This window comes from Labrus mixtus, chromosome 20 (assembly GCF_963584025.1).
Source record: "Labrus mixtus chromosome 20, fLabMix1.1, whole genome shotgun sequence".
Lineage (NCBI taxonomy): Eukaryota > Metazoa > Chordata > Actinopteri > Labriformes > Labridae > Labrus > Labrus mixtus.
Window position 1 is genome coordinate 24746503 of NC_083631.1, and position 27214 is coordinate 24773716.

General features: G+C 49.3%; 1 protein-coding gene and 2 long non-coding RNA genes across 13 annotated transcripts in view; all 3 read right to left on the reverse strand.

Moving 5' to 3' along the window:
• Window positions 1-983, reverse strand: part of LOC132995784 (uncharacterized) — a 31738-nt gene extending 30755 nt beyond the window's left edge. Inside the window, exon 1 of the long non-coding RNA XR_009677053.1 lies at window positions 11-983. This is a non-coding gene — a long non-coding RNA (uncharacterized LOC132995784). The remainder of the gene's footprint in view (window positions 1-10) is intronic.
• Window positions 984-1233: 250 nt separating this feature from the next.
• Window positions 1234-26560, reverse strand: xpnpep3 (X-prolyl aminopeptidase 3, mitochondrial). Its single transcript, XM_061026408.1, has 11 exons — window positions 26307-26560; window positions 24899-25012; window positions 24626-24813; window positions 22837-23056; window positions 22467-22651; window positions 17272-17334; window positions 17059-17172; window positions 16897-16982; window positions 9722-9905; window positions 3352-3472; window positions 1234-2619 (listed from the first exon to the last, which is right to left on the reverse strand). Exons 1-11 carry the CDS (start codon window positions 26356-26358, stop codon window positions 2453-2455), a joined length of 1494 nt encoding a protein of 497 aa, XP_060882391.1. The 5' UTR covers window positions 26359-26560; the 3' UTR covers window positions 1234-2452.
• Window positions 23066-24619, reverse strand: LOC132953995 (uncharacterized). 11 transcript variants are annotated; one of them, XR_009665698.1, is made up of 3 exons: window positions 23462-24619; window positions 23362-23407; window positions 23066-23267 (listed from the first exon to the last, which is right to left on the reverse strand). It is a non-coding gene; the product is annotated as an uncharacterized LOC132953995 (long non-coding RNA). The 11 variants fall into 11 exon arrangements; XR_009665691.1 differs by having other exon boundaries at window positions 23362-24118; window positions 24149-24618; XR_009665693.1 differs by having other exon boundaries at window positions 23362-23892; window positions 23956-24618.
• Window positions 26561-27214: the final 654 nt, after the last annotated feature.

Genomic DNA, 27214 nt, shown 5'->3' on the forward strand with positions numbered 1-27214 from the left:
AGTCCACTACAGGGTTCCTCTCAGTCCACTGAGTACCTCCTGCAGGGATAAAGGTGGGTAGGACTGGATCCAGACTTGAGTCCTGCAGAGAGTCCTCCTCCCGGTTTAAACACTTGAAGTCTCACAGAAAGTTGAACACATGTCAGTCTGTGTTTCAGGTCCAGCTGGAGGAAACACCTGGAATCTGAACTTAGTCCACTATGCTCCTTTACACCTCCTCATTGACCCCCCTGTGATGGACAGACCTCCTCATTGACCCCCTGTGATGGACAGACCTCCTCATTGACCCCCTGTGATGGGTAGACCTCCTCATTGACCCCCTGTGATGGGTAGACCTCTTTCTCTATGTGGACCGGTTAGACCTCCTCTGTGGGGATCGGCAGCACTTTATTCCGGTCTCTGCGGACTCTCTCCTTCCTCACACACGGTCCCGGACTCCTGCTGATCTTTCATCTTATTATTTTTCTCGCTCAGATTAATTTTGTCCTGCTCGGTCTCGGTCTTGGTCTCGGTCTTGGTCTCGGTGTGTCCGCTCCTTCTGGGAGATTTCAGAGTGTTTCCTCATGAACAGTAAAATCACCTCCTCTGTCTCCTCTCTTTGCTGATGCTCTCTCTCTCTCTCTCTCTCCCTCTCTCTCGCTCTCTCTCTCTCTCTGGATCACACCGGCAGGCCGTCCGGTCTCTCTCTCCGCTCCCGGTGCTTCACGGAGCGGCTGTAGTCGGTTACCGGAGTCGCTCCTCTCGGTTCTCTCCCCCCGTTTCTGACGGTCCGTCCGCACAAACAAAATGGCGGCGTGTTGTTTCTCCTCCTGTGATAGGGGGAGGGTTGGAGGTACAGCAACATTAGGCGTGAAAGGGAGGAGGAGGGAGCGAGAGGGGAGGCTGTCTTCGGAAGTGTTCGGGATTGTTCGGAAACAGGAACCGAGCTCTGCGGGCCGACTGCTGTCAGCAGGGGGCGCGAGAGCTCCACAGAGTAAATATATTACTAGATAAATGACGTCATAGAAACAATCAGAGCCTAATCAGTCTCCTGTGATTGGTTAGTGTCAAATATAAAGATGTCTTTTTAATGTTTCATTTAAACTGTAATCCAGTTCAGGCTGAAATACAAAGTCAATTATTTAAAGTTGTCATGAAACCAGAATTTTAAACTTCGTAAAAATTGTACAATATTGACATCATTGTCATCACCATGGCAACCCAAATAGAAGTCCTAGTAGGGCTGCATTGTACCACCATTATAATAAAATAAACTTTATTTAAACAGCACATTTAGACAAAGTTCAGGCTGAACAGTTGCAAATCGATAATCAAATTCGTTGCAAACATTTACTCGATTGGCGTTGCAGCCCTGAGTCTGAAACACCAAAGTTTCAGGTAAACTCGGTCACTCTGCAACGTGCATTCACCCAACGCACAAATCCCAACGTCTCCAACGTTTTAGTATAATTTAGTCAGTGAGCAGGAGTGACGTCCCCCGTCTGTTCCTGCAGGGGGAGCTGGAGTCCCATCGATGGCGGTCTCCATGCTGGAAATGCTGTCTCAGTCTAACTTTCAGTCAACCTAACGACAGGCTGAGAGCTGGAGCTGAGGCGGGTTTTAAACCTCCTGACAAACCGTTACACCGCACCCACCTGTCAATCAGGTCAGCTACACGCCTTATTGTGAATAACTCTTATCCTTCATCAAATCAAAACTGATGAGTCATCAAAACATTCACCCCCCGTACAGTGTGTGTCCATCGAGACATGAGCTAATCACACCTATTTGGTTTTTTGAACCAGGCTGTAAACATGTTAATCTCTGCTGTAAAAACAGGCTTTTTAGAATGGGTGTGTATGTGACTTCCTGTGCTTCTGCAGCCAGCCTCTAGTGGACACTCCAGGAACTGCAGGAATTAAAAACTTCAGCATCGGCTTAATTTTTCATATTTATTTGACAAATTCTATTTGACTCTAATTATTAAGTCAAATTCAAACAGTTTATTAGTTATGAAAGAAGAAATATTTTTAATACATATAGAAACACATTTTCTGTGTGTGTGTGTGTATTCATAAGGGTCGTCATGATACCATAACTTATGAACTTAATATTGATACCCGTTTGTTACCATGGCAACCACAACAGAAGTCCTAGACACCAGATATGGAGCCATGTCTTTTTTTAATGAGTTAATATTGCAGACAGACTCAGACACACGGCCCGACGGCGTGATTTTAAATCACCAGGGGTCAAAAAGTATTCAGTGTGTCGGTTGATGAAGGGGCAATGTTGATGTTTTTAACTTTTCTCAGATGAAAGTTGGCGTGGTGGTTGCCGTGGCGACTCAGCTGATGGTTACCTGTTGTTCCCAGGTGTGTTTGTGTGTCTGATGAGGGGAAATGATCGTCTTTACATTTCACTGATGGTCCTCGTCCTGATGATGTCATCACCACACCTGGACACACCTGTCCTATCTGAGAGCACACGCCTGCTCCACGTCAGCGATGGTCTTTGGAGCTTCAGAGGACAGGATCAGAGGACCTCCTTGATCCTGGATCACCACGTCGTCCTCGATCCTCACGCCCAGACCACGGAATCGCTTTGGAGCTTCGTTGTTGTCCTCGCCAATGTACACGCCTGAGACAGAAGCAGAAACACATTAAACATCAAAGAGGACAAGGTGTCGGTCTGAGGGGGCGGGGCTTACCTCCATGGGCTAAGCCTGAAAGAACTACATGGAGCCGCCCTGCAGGCCCAGTCAGCCGGGGGGGGAATGCGGGGCTGTATTTGGTCCCTGATTGAACAAAGTGGGAGCTGTGTCCACTCCCGGGGCAGGACCTCAAGGTGCAGCTTAAGGGGTAGGGTTTCCATTGTGGGGGCCTTAAAATCTCCTGTCTGCTTTTTGCAGATGATGTGGTTTTGTGGGTTTCCTCATGCTGGGACGTCCAGCAGGCATTGGGGCAGTTTGCTGTGATGAGGGTCACATACCATGATGGTGGAGTGAGTCTCTGTCCCAAATGAAGGAGTTTGGGTAGGCCGAGGCTAAAAGCGGCTAAAATTAGTTTCCTCTGGAGGGGGTTTGTGCTCGGCCTTAGAGAAAGGGGGAGGAGCTTAGACATTCAGGGGGAGCTCGGAGTAGAGCTGCTACTCTTTCACATCTAAAGGAGTCGGCTGAAGTGGTTCAGGGATCTGATCCCGTTGGAGGTCTTCCAGACAGGGCCAACTGTTAGGAGACGCCGGGGTAGACCCAGAGTTCACTAGAGGGATTATAAAACCCGCCTCAGAGTCCCCCAGGAGGAGGATCTGGGAGACCTGAACCCCAGACTGTCTTCACACCTTACCGTGAGGGGGGGCTTCTCTGTTCTGTACCTGGCTCTATAGTGATGACCATCCCCGGCTGTAGAGGCTGAGAGCGGGACAGCTCAGGTGTGTCGTGGACGTCCATGCCCAGGTAATGTCCCACATGGTGAGGGCAGTACCTCCGAGCAGCCTGCGGACCACACACAACGTTACACACAGGTAAAGGCTGTCCAATCAGGCGACAGAGAGAGAGAGACCCTCACTCCTTGTCTTATCCAATCAGTGACAACCTTTAGACCACGTGCACGACTTGGTCTGCAACTTTCAATTAGACGTTCTCCTAAAAGCTCACACAGGTATCTTCTGATTTCATCTCAGTTTAAAACTCTACAGGTGAACTACAAGTGATTTAAAATAACCTGTAGTTCACCTGTAGTTAGTGTTTGTTCACCTGTAGTTAGTGTTTGTTTGATCACCTGTAGTTAGTGTTTGTTTGATCACCTGTAGTTAGTGTTTCATCACCTGTAGTTAGTGTTTGTTCACCTGTAGTTAGTGTTTGTTCACCTGTAGTTAGTGTGTTTGATCACCTGTAGTTAGTGTGTTTGATCACCTGTAGTTAGTGTTTGATCACCTGTAGTTAGTGTTTGTTTGATCACCTGTAGTTAGTGTTTGATCACCTGTAGTTAGTGTTTGTTCACCTGTAGTTAGTGTTTGTTTGATCACCTGTAGTTAGTGTTTGTTTAATCACCTGTAGTTAGTGTTTGATCACCTGTAGTTAGTGTTTGATCACCTGTAGTTAGTGTTTGTTTGATCACCTGTAGTTAGTGTTTGATCACCTGTAGTTAGTGTTTGTTTGACCACCTGTAGTTAATGTTTGTTCACCTGTAGTTAGTGTTTGTTTGACCACCTGTAGTTAATGTTTGATCACCTGTAGTTAGTGTTTTTTTGACCACCTGTAGTTAGTGTTTGATCACCTGTAGTTAGTGTTTGTTTGACCACCTGTAGTTAGTGTTTGACCACCTGTAGTTAATGTTTGATCACCTGTAGTTAGTGTTTGTTTGATCACCTGTAGTTAGTGTTTGATCACCTGTAGTTAGTGTTTGTTTGATCACCTGTAGTTAGTGTTTGTTTGATCACCTGTAGTTAGTGTTTGATCACCTGTAGTTAGTGTTTGTTCACCTGTAGTTAGTGTTTGTTTGATCACCTGTAGTTAGTGTTTGATCACCTGTAGTTAGTGTTTGTTTGATCACCTGTAGTTAGTGTTTGATCACCTGTAGTTAGTGTTTGTTCACCTGTAGTTAGTGTTTGTTTGATCACCTGTAGTTAGTGTTTGTTTAATCACCTGTAGTTAGTGTTTGTTTAATCACCTGTAGTTAGTGTTTGTTCACCTGTAGTTAGTGTTTGTTTGATCACCTGTAGTTAGTGTTTGTTCACCTGTAGTTAGTGTTTGATCACCTGTAGTTAGTGTTTGTTTGATCACCTGTAGTTAGTGTTTGTTTAATCACCTGTAGTTAGTGTTTGTTCACCTGTAGTTAGTGTTTGTTTGATCACCTGTAGTTAGTGTTTGATCACCTGTAGTTAGTGTTTGTTCACCTGTAGTTAGTGTTTGTTTGATCACCTGTATATTAGTGTTTGTTCACCTGTAGTTAGTGTTTGATCACCTGTAGTTAGTGTTTGTTTGATCACCTGTAGTTAGTGTTTGTTCACCTGTAGTTAGTGTTTGTTCACCTGTAGTTAGTGTTTGTTTGATCACCTGTAGTTAGTGTTTGTTCACCTGTAGTTAGTGTTTGATCACCTGTAGTTAGTGTTTGTTCACCTGTAGTTAGTGTTTGATCACCTGTAGTTAGTGTTTGATCATCTGTAGTTAGTGTTTGTTCACCTGTAGTTAGTGTTTGTTTGATCACCTGTAGTTAGTGTTTGTTCACCTGTAGTTAATGTTTGTTTGTTCACCTGTAGTTAATGTTTGTTTGATCACCTGTAGTTAGTGTTTGTTTGATCACCTGTAGTTAGTGTTTGATCACCTGTGGTTAGTGTTTGATCACCTGTAGTTAGTGTTTGTTTGATCACCTGTAGTTAGTGTTTGTTCACCTGTAGTTAGTGTTTGTTCACCTGTAGTTAGTGTTTGATCACCTGTAGTTAGTGTTTGTTTAATCACCTGTAGTTAGTGTTTGTTTAATCACCTGTAGTTAGTGTTTGTTTGATCACCTGTAGTTAGTGTTTGTTTAATCACCTGTAGTTAGTGTTTGTTCACCTGTAGTTAGTGTTTGAGCACCTGTAGTTAGTGTTTGATCACCTGTAGTTAGTGTTTGTTTGATCACCTGTATATTAGTGTTTGTTCACCTGTAGTTAGTGTTTGATCACCTGTAGTTAGTGTTTGTTTGATCACCTGTAGTTAGTGTTTGTTCACCTGTAGTTAGTGTTTGTTCACCTGTAGTTAGTGTTTGTTTGATCACCTGTAGTTAGTGTTTGTTCACCTGTAGTTAGTGTTTGATCACCTGTAGTTAGTGTTTGTTCACCTGTAGTTAGTGTTTGATCACCTGTAGTTAGTGTTTGATCATCTGTAGTTAGTGTTTGTTCACCTGTAGTTAGTGTTTGTTTGATCACCTGTAGTTAGTGTTTGTTCACCTGTAGTTAATGTTTGTTTGTTCACCTGTAGTTAATGTTTGATCACCTGTAGTTAGTGTTTGTTCACCTGTAGTTAGTGTTTGATCACCTGTAGTTAGTGTTTGTTCACCTGTAGTTAGTGTTTGTTTGATCACCTGTAGTTAGTGTTTGATCACCTGTAGTTAGTGTTTGATCACCTGTAGTTAGTGTTTGTTTGATCACCTGTAGTTAGTGTTTGCTCACCTGTAGTTAGTGTTTGTTCACCTGTAGTTAGTGTTTGTTCACCTGTAGTTAGTGTTTGATCACCTGTAGTTAGTGTTTGTTTGATCACCTGTAGTTAGTGTTTGTTTAATCACCTGTAGTTAGTGTTTGTTCACCTGTAGTTAGTGTTTGATCACCTGTAGTTAGTGTTTGATCACCTGTAGTTAGTGTTTGTTCACCTGTAGTTAGTGTTTGTTTGATCACCTGTATATTAGTGTTTGTTCACCTGTAGTTAGTGTTTGATCACCTGTAGTTAGTGTTTGTTTGATCACCTGTAGTTAGTGTTTGTTCACCTGTAGTTAGTGTTTGATCACCTGTAGTTAGTGTTTGTTTGATCACCTGTAGTTAGTGTTTGTTTAATCACCTGTAGTTAGTGTTTGTTCACCTGTAGTTAGTGTTTGATCACCTGTAGTTAGTGTTTGTTCACCTGTAGTTAGTGTTTGTTCACCTGTAGTTAGTGTTTGATCACCTGTAGTTAGTGTTTGTTTGATCACCTGTAGTTAGTGTTTGTTCACCTGTAGTTAGTGTTTGTTTGATCACCTGTATATTAGTGTTTGTTCACCTGTAGTTAGTGTTTGATCACCTGTAGTTAGTGTTTGTTTGATCACCTGTAGTTAGTGTTTGTTCACCTGTAGTTAGTGTTTGTTCACCTGTAGTTAGTGTTTGTTTGATCACCTGTAGTTAGTGTTTGTTCACCTGTAGTTAGTGTTTGATCACCTGTAGTTAGTGTTTGTTCACCTGTAGTTAGTGTTTGATCATCTGTAGTTAGTGTTTGTTCACCTGTAGTTAGTGTTTGTTTGATCACCTGTAGTTAGTGTTTGTTCACCTGTAGTTAATGTTTGTTTGTTCACCTGTAGTTAATGTTTGATCACCTGTAGTTAGTGTTTGTTCACCTGTAGTTAGTGTTTGATCACCTGTAGTTAGTGTTTGTTCACCTGTAGTTAGTGTTTGTTTGATCACCTGTAGTTAGTGTTTGATCACCTGTAGTTAGTGTTTGTTCACCTGTAGTTAGTGTTTGTTCACCTGTAGTTAGTGTTTGATCACCTGTAGTTAGTGTTTGTTTGATCACCTGTAGTTAGTGTTTGCTCACCTGTAGTTAGTGTTTGTTCACCTGTAGTTAGTGTTTGATCACCTGTAGTTAGTGTTTGTTTGATCACCTGTAGTTAGTGTTTGTTTAATCACCTGTAGTTAGTGTTTGTTCACCTGTAGTTAGTGTTTGATCACCTGTAGTTAGTGTTTGATCACCTGTAGTTAGTGTTTGTTCACCTGTAGTTAGTGTTTGATCACCTGTAGTTAGTGTTTGTTTGATCACCTGTAGTTAGTGTTTGTTCACCTGTAGTTAGTGTTTGATCACCTGTAGTTAGTGTTTGTTTGATCACCTGTAGTTAGTGTTTGCTCACCTGTAGTTAGTGTTTGTTCACCTGTAGTTAGTGTTTGATCACCTGTAGTTAGTGTTTGATCACCTGTAGTTAGTGTTTGATCATCTGTAGTTAGTGTTTGTTCACCTGTAGTTACTGTTTGTTTGATCACCTGTAGTTAGTGTTTGTTCACCTGTAGTTAGTGTTTGTTCACCTGTAGTTAGTGTTTGATCACCTGTAGTTAGTGTTTGTTTGATCACCTGTAGTTAGTGTTTGTTTAATCACCTGTAGTTAGTGTTTGTTCACCTGTAGGTAGTGTTTGAGCACCTGTAGTTAGTGTTTGATCACCTGTAGTTAGTGTTTGTTCACCTGTAGTTAGTGTTTGTTTGATCACCTGTATATTAGTGTTTGTTCACCTGTAGTTAGTGTTTGATCACCTGTAGTTAGTGTTTGTTTGATCACCTGTAGTTAGTGTTTGTTCACCTGTAGTTAGTGTTTGTTCACCTGTAGTTAGTGTTTGTTTGATCACCTGTAGTTAGTGTTTGATCACCTGTAGTTAGTGTTTGATCACCTGTAGTTAGTGTTTGTTCACCTGTAGTTAGTGTTTGATCACCTGTAGTTAGTGTTTGATCATCTGTAGTTAGTGTTTGTTCACCTGTAGTTAGTGTTTGTTTGATCACTTGTAGTTAGTGTTTGTTCACCTGTAGTTAATGTCTGTTTGTTCACCTGTAGTTAGTGTTTGTTCACCTGTAGTTAGTGTTTGTTCACCTGTAGTTAGTGTTTGATCACCTGTAGTTAGTGTTTGTTCACCTGTAGTTAGTGTTTGTTTGATCACCTGTAGTTAGTGTTTGATCACCTGTAGTTAGTGTTTGATCACCTGTAGTTAGTGTTTGATCACCTGTAGTTAGTGTTTGTTTGATCACCTGTAGTTAGTGTTTGCTCACCTGTAGTTAGTGTTTGTTCACCTGTAGTTAGTGTTTGTTCACCTGTAGTTAGTGTTTGTTTGATCACCTGTATTTAGTGTTTGTTTGATCACCTGTAGTTAGTGTTTGTTCACCTGTAGTTAGTGTTTGATCACCTGTAGTTAGTGTTTGTTCACCTGTAGTTAGTGTTTGTTTGATCACCTGTATATTAGTGTTTGTTCACCTGTAGTTAGTGTTTGATCACCTGTAGTTAGTGTTTGTTTGATCAACTGTATATTAGTGTTTGTTCACCTGTAGTTAGTGTTTGATCACCTGTAGTTAGTGTTTGTTTGATCACCTGTAGTTAGTGTTTGTTTAATCACCTGTAGTTAGTGTTTGTTCACTTGTAGTTAGTGTTTGATCACCTGTAGTTAGTGTTTGATCACCTGTAGTTAGTGTTTGTTCACCTGTAGTTAGTGTTTGTTTGATCACCTGTATATTAGTGTTTGTTCACCTGTAGTTAGTGTTTGTTTGTTCACCTGTAGTTAGTGTTTGTTTGTTCACCTGTAGTTAGTGTTTGTTTGTTCACCTGTAGTTAGTGTTTGTTTGTTCACCTGTAGTTAGTGTTTGATCACCTGTAGTTAGTGTTTGTTTGATCACCTGTAGTTAGTGTTTGTTCACCTGTAGTTAGTGTTTGTTCACCTGTAGTTAGTGTTTGTTTGATCACCTGTAGTTAGTGTTTGTTCACCTGTAGTTAGTGTTTGATCACCTGTAGTTAGTGTTTGTTCACCTGTAGTTAGTGTTTGATCACCTGTAGTTAGTGTTTGATCATCTGTAGTTAGTGTTTGTTCACCTGTAGTTAGTGTTTGTTTGATCACCTGTAGTTAGTGTTTGTTCACCTGTAGTTAATGTTTGATCACCTGTAGTTAGTGTTTGTTCACCTGTAGTTAGTGTTTGATCACCTGTAGTTAGTGTTTGTTCACCTGTAGTTAGTGTTTGTTTGATCACCTGTAGTTAGTGTTTGTTCACCTGTAGTTAGTGTTTGATCACCTGTAGTTAGTGTTTGTTTGATCACCTGTAGTTAGTGTTTGTTCACCTGTAGTTAATGTTTGATCACCTGTAGTTAGTGTTTGTTCAGCTGTAGTTAGTGTTTGATCACCTGTAGTTAGTGTTTGTTCACCTGTAGTTAGTGTTTGTTTGATCACCTGTAGTTAGTGTTTGATCACCTGTAGTTAGTGTTTGTTCACCTGTAGTTAGTGTTTGTTTGATCACCTGTAGTTAGTGTTTGATCACCTGTAGTTAGTGTTTGTTCACCTTTAATAAATTTGCATCACTGGTACTGGGTGGGACGACGCCGAGCCTCCTAAGCTGTCGTCCAATCAGAGCCAGCATGGTGCTGTAGATGTGATCCAGGCTGACACCAGGTGAGCACAGTGACAGACAGGAGCGCTGCACCTCCAGGACGGCCTCATACAGCTCGGCCTGAGCCCGACTGAACCTGCAGGGAGCAGGTGAGGAGAGGTGGTGAGGAGAGGCGGTGAGGATGAAGAGGAGGTGAGGAGAGGTGGTGAGGATGAAGAGGAGGTGAGGATGAAGAGGAGGTGAGGAGAGGTGGTGAGGATGGAGAGGAGGTGAGGATGGAGAGGAGGGGAGGAGAGGAGGTGAGGAGAAGATGTGAGGAGAGGTGGTGAGGATGAAGAGGAGGTGAGGAGAGGTGGTGAGGATGGAGAAGAGGTGAGGAGAGGTGGTGAGGATGGAGAAGAGGTGAGGAGAGGTGGTGAGGAGAGGAAGTGAGGATGGAGAGGAGGTGAGGAGAGGCGGTGAGGATGAAGAGGAGGTGAGGAGAGGAGGTGAGGAGAGGTGGTGAGGATGAAGAGGAGGTGAGGAGAGGTGGTGAGGAGAGGTGGTGAGGATGAAGAGGAGGTGAGGAGAGGTGGTGAGGAGAGGAGGTGAGGATGAAGAGAAGGTGAGGAGAGGTGGTGAGGATGGAGAGGAGGTGAGGAGAGGTGGTGAGGATGAAGAGGTGGTGAGGATGAGGAGGTGAGGATGGAGAGGTGGTGAGGAGAGGTGGTGAGGATGGAGAGGTGGTGAGGAGAGGTGGTGAGGAGAGGAAGTGAGGATGGAGAGGAGGTGAGGAGAGGTGGTGAGGAGAGGAGGTGAGGATGAAGAGGAGGTGAGGAGAGGTGGTGAGGATGGAGAGGAGGTGAGGAGAGGTGGTGAGGATGAAGAGGTGGTGAGGATGGAGAGGTGGTGAGGATGGAGAGGTGGTGAGGATGGAGCGGAGGTGAGGAGAGGTGGTGAGGAGAGGTGGTGAGGATGAGGAGGTGAGGATGGAGAGGTGGTGAGGATGAGGAGGTGAGGATGGAGAGGTGGTGAGGATGGAGAGGTGGTGAGGATGGAGGGATGGAGAGGTGGTGAGGATGGAGAGGTGGTGAGGAGAGGTGGTGAGGAGAGGTGGTGAGGATGAGGAGGTGAGGATGGAGAGGTGGTGAGGATGGAGAGGTGGTGAGGATGGAGAGGTGGTGAGGAGAGGTGGTGAGGATGAGGAGGTGAGGATGGAGAGGTGGTGAGGATGGAGAGGTGGTGAGGAGAGGTGGTGAGGATGGAGAGGAGGTGAGGAGAGATGGTGAGAAGAGGAGGTGAGGATGAGGAGGTGGTGAGGAGAGGAGGTGAGGATGAGGAGGTGACGATGGAGAGGAGGTGAGGAGAGGTGGTGAGGATGGAGAAGAGGTGAGGAGAGGTGGTGAGGATGGAGAAGAGGTGAGGAGAGGAGGTGACGATGAAGAGGTGGTGAGGAGAGGAAGTGAGGATGGAGAGGAGGTGAGGAGAGGTGGTGAGGATGAAGAGGAGGTGAGGAGAGGAGGTGACGATGAAGAGGAGGTGAGGAGAGGTGGTGAGGAGAGGAGGTGAGGAGAGGTGGTGAGGATGGAGAGGAGGTGAGGATGGAGAGGTGGTGAGGAGAGGAGGTGAGGAGAGGTGGTGAGGATGGAGAGGAGGTGAGGAGAGGAGGTGAGGATGGAGAGGAGGTGAGGAGAGGTGGTGAGGAGAGATGGTGAGGATGAAGAGGAGGTGAGGAGAGGTGGTGAGGATGGAGAGGAGGTGAGGAGAGGAGGTGAGGATGGAGAGGTGGTGAGGAGAGGTGGTGAGGATGGAGAGGAGGTGAGGAAAGGTGGTGAGGAGAGGTGGTGAGGATGGAGAGGAGGAGAGGTGGTGAGGACGGAGAGGAGGTGAGGATGGAGAGGAGGTGAGGATGAGGTGAGGATGAGGAGGTGACGATGGAGAGGAGGTGACGATGGAGAGGAGGTGAGGAGAGGAGGTGACGATGGAGAGGTGGTGAGGAGAGGAGGTGAGAATGGAGAGGAGGTGAGGATGGAGAGGTGGTGAGGAGAGGAGGTGAGGATGGAGAGGAGGTGAGGAGAGGTGGTGAGGAGAGGAGGTGAGGATGGAGAGGTGGTGAGGATGGAGAGGAGGTGAGGATGGAGAGGAGGTGAGGAGAGGTGGTGAGGATGAAGAGGAGGTGAGGAGAGGAGGTGAGGATGGAGAGGTGAGGAGAGGTGGTGAGGATGGAGAGGTGGTGAGGATGGAGAGGAGGTGAGGATGGAGAGGAGGTGAGGAGAGGAGGTGAGGAGAGGTGGTGAGGATGAAGAGGAGGTGAGGAGAGGAGGTGAGGATGAAGAGGAGGTGAGGAGAGGGGGTGAGGATGAAGAGGAGGTGAGGATGGAGAGGAGGTGAGGAGAGATGGTGAGAAGAGGAGGTGAGGATGAGGAGGTGGTGAGGAGAGGAGGTGAGGATGAGGAGGTGACGATGGAGAGGAGGTGAGGATGGAGAGGTGGTGAGGAGAGGAGGTGAGAATGGAGAGGAGGTGAGGAGAGGAGGTGAGAATGGAGAGGAGGTGAGGATGGAGAGGAGGTGAGGAGAGGAGGTGAGGATGGAGAGGGGGTGAGGATGTAGAGGAGGTGAGGAGAGGTGGTGAGGAGAGGAGGTGAGGATGGAGAGGTGGTGAGGATGGAGAGGAGGTGAGGAGAGGAGGTGAGGATGAAGAGGAGGTGAGGATGGAGAGGAAGTGAGGATGAAGAGGAGGTGAGGAGAGGGGGTGAGGATGGAGAAGTGGTGAAGATGGAGAGGAGGTGAGAATGGAGAGGAGGTGAGGAGAGATGTGAGAAGAGGAGGTGAGGATGAGGAGGTGGTGAGGAGAGGAGGTGAGGATGAGGAGGTGACGATGGAGAGGAGGTGAGGAGAGGTGGTGAGGATGAGGAGGTGAGGATGGAGAGGTGGTGAGGATGAGGAGGTGAGGATGGAGAGGTGGTGAGGATGGAGAGGTGGTGAGGAGAGGTGGTGAGGATGAGGAGGTGAGGATGGAGAGGAGGTGAGGATAGAGAGGTGGTGAGGATGGAGAGGTGGTGAGGAGAGGTGGTGAGGAGAGGTGGTGAGGATGGAGAGGTGGTGAGGATGAGGAGGTGAGGATGGAGAGGTGGTGAGGATGGAGAGGTGGTGAGGATGGAGAGGTGGTGAGGAGAGGTGGTGAGGATGAGGAGGTGAGGATGGAGAGGTGGTGAGGATGGAGAGGTGGTGAGGATGGAGAGGAGGTGAGGAGAGATGGTGAGAAGAGGAGGTGAGGATGAGGAGGTGGTGAGGAGAGGAGGTGAGGATGAGGAGGTGACGATGGAGAGGAGGTGAGGACGGAGAGGAGGTGAGGAGAGGTGGTGAGGAGAGGAGGTGAGGATGGAGAGGTGGTGAGGAGAGGAGGTGAGGATGGAGAGGAGGTGAGGAGAAGATGTGAGGAGAGGTGGTGAGGATGAAGAGGAGGTGAGGAGAGGTGGTGAGGATGGAGAAGAGGTGAGGAGAGGAGGTGACGATGAAGAGGTGGTGAGGAGAGGAAGTGAGGATGGAGAGGAGGAGAGGAGAGGTGGTGAGGATGAAGAGGAGGTGAGGAGAGGAGGTGACGATGAAGAGGAGGTGAGGAGAGGTGGTGAGGAGAGGAGGTGAGGAGAGGTGGTGAGGATGGAGAGGAGGTGAGGATGGAGAGGTGGTGAGGAGAGGAGGTGAGGAGAGGTGGTGAGGATGGAGAGGAGGTGAGGAGAGGAGGTGAGGATGGAGAGGAGGTGAGGAGGTGAGGAGAGGTGGTGAGGAGAGGAGGTGAGGATGGAGAGGTGGTGAGGAGAGGAGGTGAGGATGGAGAGGAGGTGAGGAGAAGATGTGAGGAGAGGTGGTGAGGATGAAGAGGAGGTGAGGAGAGGTGGTGAGGATGGAGAAGAGGTGAGGAGAGGAGGTGACGATGAAGAGGTGGTGAGGAGAGGAAGTGAGGATGGAGAGGAGGTGAGGAGAGGTGGTGAGGATGAAGAGGAGGTGAGGAGAGGAGGTGACGATGAAGAGGAGGTGAGGAGAGGTGGTGAGGAGAGGAGGTGAGGAGAGGTGGTGAGGATGGAGAGGAGGTGAGGATGGAGAGGTGGTGAGAGGAGGTGAGGAGAGGTGGTGAGGATGGAGAGGAGGTGAGGAGAGGAGGTGAGGATGGAGAGGAGGTGAGGAGAGGTGGTGAGGAGAGATGGTGAGGATGAAGAGGAGGTGAGGAGAGGTGGTGAGGATGGAGAGGAGGTGAGGAGAGGAGGTGAGGATGGAGAGGTGGTGAGGAGAGGTGGTGAGGATGGAGAGGAGGTGAGGAAAGGTGGTGAGGAGAGGTGGTGAGGATGGAGAGGAGGAGAGGTGGTGAGGACGGAGAGGAGGTGAGGAGGTGAGGATGGAGAGGAGGTGAGGATGAGGTGAGGATGAGGAGGTGACGATGGAGAGGAGGTGACGATGGAGAGGAGGTGAGGAGAGGAGGTGACGATGGAGAGGTGGTGAGGAGAGGAGGTGAGGATGGAGAGGAGGTGAGGATGAAGAGGAGGTGAGGAGAGGAGGTGAGGAGAGGTGGTGAGGATGGAGAGGAGGTGAGGATGGAGAGGTGGTGAGGAGAGGAGGTGAGGAGAGGTGGTGAGGATGGAGAGGAGGTGAGGAGAGGAGGTGAGGATGGAGAGGAGGTGAGGAGAGGTGGTGAGGAGAGATGGTGAGGATGAAGAGGAGGTGAGGAGAGGTGGTGAGGATGGAGAGGAGGTGAGGAGAGGAGGTGAGGATGGAGAGGTGGTGAGGAGAGGTGGTGAGGATGGAGAGGAGGTGAGGAAAGGTGGTGAGGAGAGGTGGTGAGGATGGAGAGGAGGAGAGGTGGTGAGGACGGAGAGGAGGTGAGGAGGTGAGGATGGAGAGGAGGTGAGGATGAGGTGAGGATGAGGAGGTGACGATGGAGAGGAGGTGACGATGGAGAGGAGGTGAGGAGAGGAGGTGACGATGGAGAGGTGGTGAGGAGAGGAGGTGAGGATGGAGAGGAGGTGAGGATGGAGAGGTGGTGAGGAGAGGTGGTGAGGAGAGGAGGTGAGGATGGAGAGGAGGTGAGGAGAGGTGGTGAGGAGAGGAGGTGAGGATGGAGAGGTGGTGAGGATGGAGAGGAGGTGAGGATGGAGAGGAGGTGAGGAGAGGAGGTGAGGAGAGGTGGTGAGGATGAAGAGGAGGTGAGGAGAGGAGGTGAGGATGAAGAGGAGGTGAGGAGAGGGGGTGAGGATGAAGAGGAGGTGAGGATGGAGAGGAGGTGAGGAGAGATGGTGAGAAGAGGAGGTGAGGATGAGGAGGTGGTGAGGAGAGGAGGTGACGATGGAGAGGAGGTGACGATGGAGAGGAGGTGAGGATGGAGAGGTGGTGAGGAGAGGAGGTGAGAATGGAGAGGAGGTGAGGAGAGGAGGTGAGAATGGAGAGGAGGTGAGGATGGAGAGGAGGTGAGGAGAGGAGGTGAGGATGGAGAGGAGGTGAGGATGTAGAGGAGGTGAGGAGAGGTGGTGAGGAGAGGAGGTGAGGATGGAGAGGTGGTGAGGATGGAGAGGAGGTGAGGAGAGGAGGTGAGGATGAAGAGGAGGTGAGGAGAGGGGGTGAGGATGAAGAGGTGGTGAGGATGGAGAGGAAGTGAGGATGAAGAGGAGGTGAGGAGAGGGGGTGAGGATGGAGAAGTGGTGAAGATGGAGAGGAGGTGAGGATGGAGAGGAGGTGAGGAGAGATGTGAGAAGAGGAGGTGAGGATGAGGAGGTGGTGAGGAGAGGAGGTGAGGATGAGGAGGTGACGATGGAGAGGAGGTGAGGATGGAGAGGTGGTGAGGATGGAGAGGAGGTGAGGATGGAGAGGTGGTGAGGAGAGGAGGTGAGGATGGAGAGGAGGTGAGGATGTAGAGGAGGTGAGGAGAGGTGGTGAGGAGAGGAGGTGAGGATGGAGAGGAGGTGAGGAGAGGAGGTGAGGATGAAGAGGAGGTGAGGAGAGGGGGTGAGAATGAAGAGGAGGTGAGGATGGAGAGGAAGTGAGGATGAAGAGGAGGTGAGGAGAGGGGGTGAGGATGGAGAAGTGGTGAAGATGGAGAGGAGGTGAGGATGGAGAGGAGGTGAGGATGAGGAGGTGGTGAGGAGAGGAGGTGAGGATGAGGAGGTGAAGATGGAGAGGAGGTGAGGATGGAGAGGTGGTGAGGATGGAGAGGAGGTGAGGATGGAGAGGTGGTGAGGAGAGGAGGTGAGGATGGAGAGGTGATGAGGAGAGGAGGTGAGGATGAAGAGGAGGTGAGGATGGAGAGGAGGTGAGGATGGAGAGGAGGTGAGGAGAGGAGGTGAGGATGAAGAGGAGGTGAGGAGAGGGGGTGAGGATGAAGAGGAGGTGAGGATGGAGAGGAAGTGAGGATGAAGAGGAGGTGAGGAGAGGGGGTGAGGATGGAGAAGTGGTGAAGATGGAGAGGAGGTGAGGATGGAGAGGAGGTGAGGATGAGGAGGTGGTGAGGAGAGGAGGTGAGGATGAGGAGGTGACGATGGAGAGGAGGTGAGGATGGAGAGGTGGTGAGGATGGAGAGGAGGTGAGGATGGAGAGGAGGTGAGGAGAGGAGGTGAGGATGGAGAAGTGATGAGGAGAGGAGGTGAGGATGAAGAGGAGGTGAGGATGGAGAGGAGGTGAGGAGAGGAGGATGAAGAGGAGGTGAGGATGGAGAGGAGGTGAGGAGAGGAGATGAGGATGGAGAGGAGGTGAGGATGAGGAGGTGGTGAGGAGAGGTGGTCAGGAGAGGTGGTGAGGATGAGGAGGAGGTGAGGATGAGGAGGTGAGGATGAAGAGGAGGTGAGGATGGAGAGGAGGTGAGGAGATGAGGTGAGGATGAGGAGGTCAGGATGAAGAGGAGGTGAGGATGAAGAGGAGGTGGTGAGGAGAGGTGGTCAGGAGAGGTGGTGAGGATGAGGAGGAGGTGAGGATGAGGAGGAGGTGAGGATGGAGAGGATGAAGAGGAGGTGGTGAGGAGAGGTGGTCAGGAGAGGTGGTGAGGATGAGGAGATGGTGAGGATGAGGAGGAGGTGAGGATGAGGAGGTGCTTCACTTGGAACCTTCATTTAAATCGATATAAATCATCATCTGCAGTTTGTGACAGTTTGAGTTTTTTTTCTTACTTTCCGTTAACGGGCCACGTTCGAGTGATGTCACTGACGTAACCAAAATATTCACAACCTCCGTCCAGCAGCACCAAGTCCCCGTCCTGATGGAGACAAACACTTCTTTACACACGGGGCTTCTGGGTAATATTTAGGATGTGACTTTGAAGCCCTTCTTGCCTTGATGATCTGGTTGTTGTTGATGTAGTGCAGAGTGTTGGCTCGATTCCCTCCAGCGACCACCGGAGGGTAGGCGAGGAAGTTCGCTCCGTGGAGACGATTCTCAAAGTCAAACTGAGAATCAGACGTGAAAAACAACAATCAGATCTGTGAAACTCTCTCTGTGAAACTCTCTCTGTACGATGCTGACGAGGAGGAAGGTCAAATCATTACCACAGCGAAGAGCACGGCCTCGTCCACGTCTCCTCGTGAAAAAGACATCGTCCTCCTGAATGCCTGAGGGACAAGCGAGGGAGAGAGAGAGGTTTAAAGATCAGTTCAGAGCGTCTCTCTGTAACTCGCTGACAGATTCAGAGCGTCTCGCTCACAGACTCAGAGCGTCTCTGTAACTCGCTGACAGACTCAGAGCGTCTCTGTAACTCGCTCACAGACTCAGAGCGTCTCTGTAACTCGCTCACAGACTCAGAGCGTCTCGCTCACAGACTCAGAGTGTCTCTGTAACTCGCTCACAGACTCAGAGCGTCTCTGTAACTCGCTCACAGACTCAGAGCGTCTCGCTCACAGACTCAGAGCGTCTCTGTAACTCGCTCACAGACTCAGAGCATCTCTCTGTAACTCGCTCACAGACTCAGAGCGTCTCTGTAACTCGCTCACAGACTCAGAGCGTCTCGCTCACAGACTCAGAGCGTCTCTGTAACTCGCTCACAGACTCAGAGCATCTCTCTGTAACTCGCTCACAGACTCAGAGCGTCTCTGTAACTCGCTGACAGACTCAGAGCGTCTCTCTGTAACTCGCTGACAGACTCAGAGTGTCTCTCTGTAACTCGCTGACAGACTCAGAGTGTCTCTCTGTAACTCGCTGACAGACTCAGAGTGTCTCTCTGTAACTCGCTCACAGACTCAGAGCGTCTCTCTGTAACTCGCTCACAGACTCAGAGCGTCTCTCTGTAACTCGCTGACAGACTCAGAGTGTCTCTCTGTAACTCGCTCACAGACTCAGCATGTCTCTCTGTAACTCGCTCACAGACTCAGAGCGTCTCTCTGTAACTCGCTGACAGACTCAGAGCGTCTCTCTGTAACTCGCTCACAGACTCAGAGCGTCTCTCTGTAACTCGCTGACAGACTCAGAGCGTCTCTCTATAACTCGCTGACAGACTCAGAGCGTCTCTGTAACTCGCTGACAGACTCAGAGCGTCTCTGTAACTCGCTGACAGATTCAGAGCGTCTCTCTGTAACTCGCTCACAGACTCAGAGCGTCTCTCTGTAACTCGCTGACAGACTCAGAGCGTCTCTGTAACTCGCTCACAGACTCAGAGTGTCTCTCTGTAACTCGCTCACAGACTCAGAGTGTCTCTGTAACTCGCTGACAGACTCAGAGCGTCTCTCTGTAACTCGCTCACAGACTCAGAGTGTCTCTGTAACTTGCTCACAGACTCAGAGCGTCTCTCTGTAACTCGCTCACAGACTCAGAGCGTCTCTGTAACTTGCTGACAGACTCAGAGCGTCTTTGTAACTTGCTCACAGACTCAGAGCGTCTCTCTGTAACTCGCTCACAGACTCAGAGCGTCTCTGTAACTTGCTGACAGACTCAGAGTGTCTCTCTGTAACTCGCTCACAGACTCAGTGTCTCTGTAACTTGCTCACAGACTCAGAGCGTCTCTCTGTAACTCGCTCAGACTCAGAGCGTCTCTGTAACTCGCTGACAGACTCAGAGCGTCTTTGTAACTTGCTCACAGACTCAGAGCGTCTCTCTGTAACTCGCTCACAGACTCAGAGCGTCTCTGTAACTTGCTGACAGACTCAGAGCGTCTTTGTAACTTGCTCACAGACTCAGAGTGTCTCTGTAACTCGCTCACAGACTCAGAGTGTCTCTCTGTAACTCGCTCACAGACTCAGAGTGTCTCTGTAACTTGCTCACAGACTCAGAGCGTCTCTCTGTAACTCACTCAGACTCAGAGCGTCTCTGTAACTCGCTGACAGACTCAGAGCGTCTTTATAACTTGCTCAGACTCAGAGCGTCTCTCTGTAACTCGCTGACAGACTCAGAGCGTCTCTCTGTAACTCGCTCAGACTCAGAGCGTCTTTATAACTTGCTCAGACTCAGAGCGTCTCTCTGTAACTCGCTCACAGACTCAGAGCGTCTCTGTAACTCGCTGACAGACTCAGAGCGTCTTTGTAACTTGCTCACAGACTCAGAGCGTCTCTCTGTAACTCGCTCACAGACTCAGAGCGTCTCTGTAACTTGCTGACAGACTCAGAGCGTCTTTGTAACTTGCTCACAGACTCAGAGCGTCTCTCTGTAACTCGCTCACAGACTCAGAGTGTCTCTGTAACTTGCTCACAGACTCAGAGCGTCTCTCTGTAACTCACTCAGACTCAGAGCGTCTCTGTAACTCGCTGACAGACTCAGAGCGTCTTTATAACTTGCTCAGACTCAGAGCGTCTCTCTGTAACTCGCTGACAGACTCAGAGCGTCTTTATAACTTGCTCAGACTCAGAGCGTCTCTCTGTAACTCGCTCACAGACTCAGAGCGTCTCTCTGTAACTCACTCAGACTCAGAGCGTCTCTGTAACTCGCTGACAGACTCAGAGCGTCTTTATAACTTGCTCAGACTCAGAGCGTCTCTCTGTAACTCGCTGACAGACTCAGAGCGTCTCTCTGTAACTCGCTCACAGACTCAGAGCGTCTCTGTAACTCGCTCACAGACTCAGAGCGTCTCGCTCACAGACTCAGAGCGTCTCTGTAACTCGCTCACAGACTCAGAGCGTCTCGCTCACAGACTCAGAGCGTCTCTGTAACTCGCTCACAGACTCAGAGCGTCTCTGTAACTCGCTCACAGACTCAGAGCGTCTCGCTCACAGACTCAGAGCGTCTCTGTAACTCGCTCACAGACTCAGAGCATCTCTCTGTAACTCGCTCACAGACTCAGAGCGTCTCTGTAACTCGCTCACAGACTCAGAGCGTCTCGCTCACAGACTCAGAGCGTCTCTGTAACTCGCTCACAGACTCAGAGCGTCTCGCTCACAGACTCAGAGCGTCTCTGTAACTCGCTCACAGACTCAGAGCATCTCTCTGTAACTCGCTCACAGACTCAGAGCGTCTCTGTAACTCGCTGACAGACTCAGAGCGTCTCTCTGTAACTCGCTGACAGACTCAGAGTGTCTCTCTGTAACTCGCTGACAGACTCAGAGTGTCTCTCTGTAACTCGCTGACAGACTCAGAGTGTCTCTCTGTAACTCGCTCACAGACTCAGAGTGTCTCTCTGTAACTCGCTGACAGACTCAGAGTGTCTCTCTGTAACTCGCTGACAGACTCAGAGTGTCTCTCTGTAACTCGCTGACAGACTCAGAGTGTCTCTCTGTAACTCGCTCACAGACTCAGAGCGTCTCTCTGTAACTCGCTCACAGACTCAGAGCGTCTCTCTGTAACTCGCTGACAGACTCAGAGTGTCTCTCTGTAACTCGCTCACAGACTCAGCGTGTCTCTCTGTAACTCGCTCACAGACTCAGAGCGTCTCTCTGTAACTCGCTGACAGACTCAGAGTGTCTCTCTGTAACTCGCTGACAGACTCAGAGCGTCTCTCTATAACTCGCTGACAGACTCAGAGCGTCTCTGTAACTCGCTGACAGACTCAGAGCGTCTCTGTAACTCGCTGACAGATTCAGAGCGTCTCTGTAACTCGCTCACAGACTCAGAGTGTCTCTCTGTAACTCGCTGACAGATTCAGAGCGTCTCTGTAACTCGCTGACAGATTCAGAGCGTCTCTCTGTAACTCGCTCACAGACTCAGAGCGTCTCTCTGTAACTCGCTGACAGACTCAGAGCATCTCTGTAACTCGCTCACAGACTCAGAGTGTCTCTCTGTAACTCGCTCACAGACTCAGAGTGTCTCTGTAACTCGCTGACAGACTCAGAGCGTCTCTCTGTAACTCGCTCACAGACTCAGAGTGTCTCTGTAACTTGCTCACAGACTCAGAGCGTCTCTCTGTAACTCGCTCACAGACTCAGAGCGTCTCTGTAACTTGCTGACAGACTCAGAGCGTCTTTGTAACTTGCTCACAGACTCAGAGCGTCTCTCTGTAACTCGCTCACAGACTCAGAGCGTCTCTGTAACTTGCTGACAGACTCAGAGTGTCTCTCTGTAACTCGCTCACAGACTCAGTGTCTCTGTAACTTGCTCACAGACTCAGAGCGTCTCTCTGTAACTCGCTCAGACTCAGAGCGTCTCTGTAACTCGCTGACAGACTCAGAGCGTCTTTGTAACTTGCTCACAGACTCAGAGCGTCTCTCTGTAACTCGCTCACAGACTCAGAGCGTCTCTGTAACTTGCTGACAGACTCAGAGCGTCTTTGTAACTTGCTCACAGACTCAGAGCGTCTCTCTGTAACTCGCTCACAGACTCAGAGTGTCTCTGTAACTTGCTCACAGACTCAGAGCGTCTCTCTGTAACTCACTCAGACTCAGAGCGTCTCTGTAACTCGCTGACAGACTCAGAGCGTCTTTATAACTTGCTCAGACTCAGAGCGTCTCTCTGTAACTCGCTCACAGACTCAGAGCGTCTCTGTAACTTGCTCAGACTCAGAGCGTCTCTCTGTAACTCGCTCACAGACTCAGAGCGTCTCTCTGTAACTCACTCAGACTCAGAGCGTCTCTGTAACTCGCTGACAGACTCAGAGCGTCTTTATAACTTGCTCAGACTCAGAGCGTCTCTCTGTAACTCGCTGACAGACTCAGAGCGTCTTTATAACTTGCTCAGACTCAGAGCGTCTTTATAACTTGCTCAGACTCAGAGCGTCTCTCTGTAACTCGCTCACAGACTCAGAGCGTCTCTCTGTAACTCACTCAGACTCAGAGCGTCTCTGTAACTCGCTGACAGACTCAGAGCGTCTTTATAACTTGCTCAGACTCAGAGCGTCTCTCTGTAACTCGCTGACAGACTCAGAGCGTCTCTCTGTAACTCGCTCACAGACTCAGAGCGTCTCTGTAACTTGCTGACAGACTCAGAGCGTCTCTCTGTAACTCGCTCACAGACTCAGAGCGTCTCTGTAACTTGCTGACAGACTCAGAGCGTCTCTGTAACTCGCTCAGACTCAGAGCGTCTCTCTGTAACTCGCTGACAGACTCAGAGCGTCTCTGTAACTCGCTCAGACTCAGAGCGTCTCTCTGTAACTCGCTGACAGACTCAGAGCGTCTCTCTGTAACTCGCTGACAGACTCAGAGCGTCTCTGTAACTCGCTCACAGACTCAGAGCGTCTCTGTAACTCGCTGACAGACTCAGAGCGTCTCTGTTACTCGCTCACAAACTCAGAGCGTCTCTCTGTAACTCGCTCACAGAGTCAGAGCGTCTCTGTAACTCGCTCACAGACTCAGAGCATCTCTCTGTAACTCGCTCACAGACTCGCTCTAACCTGTGCTGAGATGTGTCCGGCCGCCTGCAGCAGCTGCACCTCTGCTCGGCTCTTCACCGCCCTCAGAGAGTGGACGAGGGGCCGGACCGAGCGGGGCATCGGCCCCGCCTCCAGGACAGGTGTCAGGTGAGTCTGATGGAGCCGAGGGTGGGCGGGCTGAGAGCTGTCGTACCACAGCGCAGTGCCTGAAAAACGACCACGAGAGACATTAACGATGGTGACATCTCCAACAGGGAAATCAAAGGTCGTCCAATAACACGTCAGATATTTCCCTTTAAAACTGAGTTTAACCCCAACCTCCGAGTTATTAAACAAATAACCACCATGTTGTCATGTACATGGACGCCACGGACACCACAGTCCCACTCACCTTTAAGGCTCTTGAGCACCATGCCCAGCTCCTCAGTGCAGTGAACTCTGTCGATGCCAGTCAGAGCAGACGCTCCGTCCTTCCCTGAGCGCGCTCCGTCCCACAGCTCCCTCCCTGGGTCTCTGCGAGGGACAAACAGCGCCGCCTGGTCCGGGCGACCTTTACCGTAAAGAACCAGAGCGCTGTCCGGCTCCAGGAAACCGCTGAGGTACAGGAAGTCCTGCAGGAACATCGAGCACATTCAGTATCTGCTCAATAAAAACTGAATATGGAGCAAACAGGACAAAAGGGACCAACTCCTGTTACCTGTTCACCTCCTCATCTGTTCACCTCCTCTCCTGTCACCTCCTCACCTGTTCACCTCCTCTCCTGTCACCTGTTCAACTCCTCACCTGTCACCTGTTGACCTCCTCACCTGTTCACCTCCTCACCTGTTGACCTCCTCACCTATTCACCTCCTCACCTGTTCACCTGTCACCGCCTCACCTCCTCACCTGTTCACCTCCTCTCCTGTCACCTATTCACCTGTCACCTGTTCACCTCCTCTCCTGTCACCTGTTCACCTCCTCACCTGTCACCTGTTCACCGCCTCACCTGTTCACCTCCTCTCCTGTCACCTGTTCACCTGTCACCTGTTCACCTCCTCTCCTGTCACCTGTTCACCTGTCACCTGTTCACCTCCTCTCCTGTTCACCTCCTCTCCTGTCACCTGTTCACCTGTCACCTCCTCACCTGTTCACCTCCTCTCCTGTCACCTGTTCACCTCCTCACCTGTCACCTGTTCACCTCCTCACCTGTCACCTGCTCACCTCTCACCTGTTCACCGCCTCTCCTGTCACCTGTTCACCGCCTCACCTGTCACCTGTTCACCTGTTCACCTCCTCTCCTGTCACCTGTTCACCTCCTCACCTGTTCACCTCCTCACCTGTCACCTGTTCACCTCCTCTCCTGTCCCCTGTTCACCTCCTCTCCTGTCACCTGTTCACCTCCTCTCCTGTCACCTGTTCACCTCCTCTCCTGTTCACCTCCTCACCTGTTCACCTCCTCTCCTGTCACCTGTTCACCTCCTCTCCTGTTCACCTCCTCACCTGTCACCTCCTCACCTGTTCCCCTCCTCACCTGTTCACCTCCTCTCCTGTCACCTGTTCACCTCCTCTCCTGTTCACCTCCTCACCAGTCACCTGTTCACCTCCTCTCCTGTTCACCTCCTCTCCTGTCACCTGTTCACCTGTCACCTCCTCACCTGTTCACCTCCTCTCCTGTCACCTGTTCACCTCCTCACCTGTCACCTGTTCACCGCCTCTCCTGTCACCTGTCACCTGTTCACCTCCTCACCTGTCACCTGCTCACCTCTCACCTGTTCACCGCCTCTCCTGTCACCTGTTCACCGCCTCACCTGTCACCTGTTCACCTCCTCTCCTGTCACCTGTTCACCTCCTCACCTGTTCACCTCCTCACCTGTCACCTGTTCACCTCCTCTCCTGTCACCTGTTCACCTCCTCTCCTGTCACCTGTTCACCTCCTCTCCTGTCACCTGTTCACCTCCTCTCCTGTTCACCTCCTCACCTGTTCACCTCCTCTCCTGTCACCTGTTCACCTCCTCTCCTGTTCACCTCCTCACCTGTCACCTCCTCACCTGTTCCCCTCCTCACCTGTTCACCTCCTCTCCTGTCACCTGTTCACCTCCTCTCCTGTTCACCTCCTCACCAGTCACCTGTTCACCTCCTCACCTGTTCCCCTCCTCACCTGTTCACCTATACTGTTTAAATACAACAGGAGGACGTCTCACCTGGTTCTGGTGGAAGTGGTACGGGATGTCGTTGGACATGTAGCAGGTCGGGTGAGACAGAACAACGACCACGTGAGTCCCAGAAGAGACAGACGGGCCGAGCCGGTCGGCCTGAGCCTCGATGAGAGACGCCAGTCTGTGTCTGCGGAGCTCGAACTCTGCCTGAGTCACACCTGGAGTCACCTCACCTGAGCAACACACACAGCAGGTATCAGGATGTCAAAAGGGTCCTTACTTTGTGACAGAGTCCTGTTCCCCCGTTAGAGGACTCACCTGGTTTTAAGAGGTGAGGGTGTGTGAAGGGGCTGGGCTGACCCAGGTAACGAGCTGGGACTGTCTTTGGTTTCAAACCTCCTGGTTTCACAGAAATGTTCCTGCAGGGACATCCTGCACACACACACACACAGACACACACACACACACACAGACACAGACACACACACACACACACACATACACACACAGACACACACACACAGACAGACACACACACACACACACACAGACACACACACACACACACACACACACACAGACACACACAGACAGACAGACACACAGACACACACAGACAGACACACACACAGACAGACAGACAGACACACACACACAGACAGACACACACACACACACAGACAGACACACACAGACACACACACACACACAGACACACACACAGACAGACAGACAGACACACACACAGACAGACAGACACACACACAGACAGACAGACAGACACACACACACAGACACACAGACACACAGACAGACAGACAGACACACACACAGACAGACAGACACACACACACACACAGACACACACACAGACACACACACACACACACAAGGATATTTTAATCAACATGGAGTTTTATTCTGATGTGAAGTTTGTCAATAAAATCTCAGCTTCACATTTCATTTATTCCTCATTTCATTCAGTTTTAAAGATAAACACGTCACGATAGTCTGAATTTACGGAACATTAAATAAAAAAGATTTATAGAAAAAATAAATCCTCTTGAAATCATCGAACCTGTTGGATGGACGTCTGGATATAAGCAGCCAGCCAGCAGCAGCTAGCCACCAGCTAGCCACTAGTAGCTAGCCAGCAGCAGCTAGCCAGCAGCTAGCCACCAGCTAGCCAGCAGCAGCTAGCTAGCAGCGGCCAGCAGCAACTAGCCAGCAGCCAGCCAGCAGCAGCTAGCCACCAGTAGCTAGCCAGCAGCAGCTAGCTAGCAGCAGCTAGCCAGCAGCAGTAGCTAGCAGCAGCTAGCCAGCAGCAGCAGCTAGCCAGCAGACTGAGATGAACAGTTAGATTCATTTTAGATTGAGAGACATGTTAAACGTGACGAACAGACGGAGAAATAAACTTTTTATCGTTATTTTGTACGAGATGAACAAACGTTGTTTTTACATAACGCTAAAAGAAACCGTGAGTTTCAATAAGTTCTCACACTAACGTGTCAAACTGAGTGAAAAAGAAGACAAAGAGAAGGAATCCATCCTGATGTGTTTGTGTTGCCATGGTAACAAACAGGTAAAAAGTACCTGTATAAATGAATGTGAACACGATGACTTCATGATTCACTTTTCACCCTCATAGACTCAATATTTAAAGTTTTTTCATGAACCTGTGACCTTTAACCTTTCATGTAGACTCATATAAACAGTGTGAGCTCACCTGGCCTCCAGGTAACCCGGGGCAGCAGCCTAACCCAGCATGAGGGCAACATCTCTGCTGACACTAGTTGAAAGCGAGTAGCAGCCCCGACATGTTAATGAGGAATAAATAAAAGAATCATTAACTTTGTTCATTAATGAACCACGTGAACAAATCACCAGCTGTTAATCGGTTAGCTTCTCTCTGCTTGACATTAGCCGCGTTAGCTCGACGCCGCCATGTTGGTTAGTAGATATCTGTTCCTGATGCCCTGAGTCTGACTCTCAGGCGTGCAGCTTTAGCACCGCCTCCTTCTTCTTCTTCTATTGAAGAGCTTAGAGATGAAATACCTCCAACAAGACTCCTAAAACATGTGAGGATGGATGTTGAATCCCACGTTACTCTGACTGGAGAGGGTAATGTTCAGCTGGTAGCCTGACTGTGTCTCAGATTCATAATAACAAACTCTTTTCAGACTGTTTTGTCTGTAAAAGCAGGAGCTCCATATACACACACAGCCAGACATACATACACACACACACACATCACCGCGCTGGCTTTTTGGCTTTCATTCTTTGATAAATGATTTAAGTAAATGGTTTGGAATTGTTCCTTCTAGGACGTTAATGTTCATTAAACCTGACTTACTCATCCTTCACAGTTTAACGATATTTATTTGTAGCCTGTTGGGCGGCCTGTGGTTTTTATTGCAGGACTACCAAAGACCCTACAGGTCTACTTACGACCCGGGTAGCATTCAAGTCGACTGTTTCATGATTTATTTACTTTTTCTTTCATTCACAAGTTCAAGATTATAAAATACATCGTGTTTCCTAACAATCATACAGAATATAAATAAGTTTAAAGTAGAAACAGGCTCTGCTTTTTAATCACCATTAATTCTTTCTTATTAACAAACATGTATGAGT

Coding starts and splice junctions, on each gene's coding strand:
- xpnpep3 (XM_061026408.1), bottom strand. CDS start 26,358: ATGTTGCCCTCATGCTGGGTTAGGCTGCTGCCCCGGGTTACCTGGAGG. Junction 24,814..24,898: donor CCCTCACCTCTTAAAACCAG/GTGAGTCCTCTA, acceptor TGTGTTGCTCAG/GTGAGGTGACTCCAGGTGTG. Junction 17,335..22,466: donor CCGGACACATCTCAGCACAG/GTTAGAGCGAGT, acceptor CTTGTCCCTCAG/GCATTCAGGAGGACGATGTC.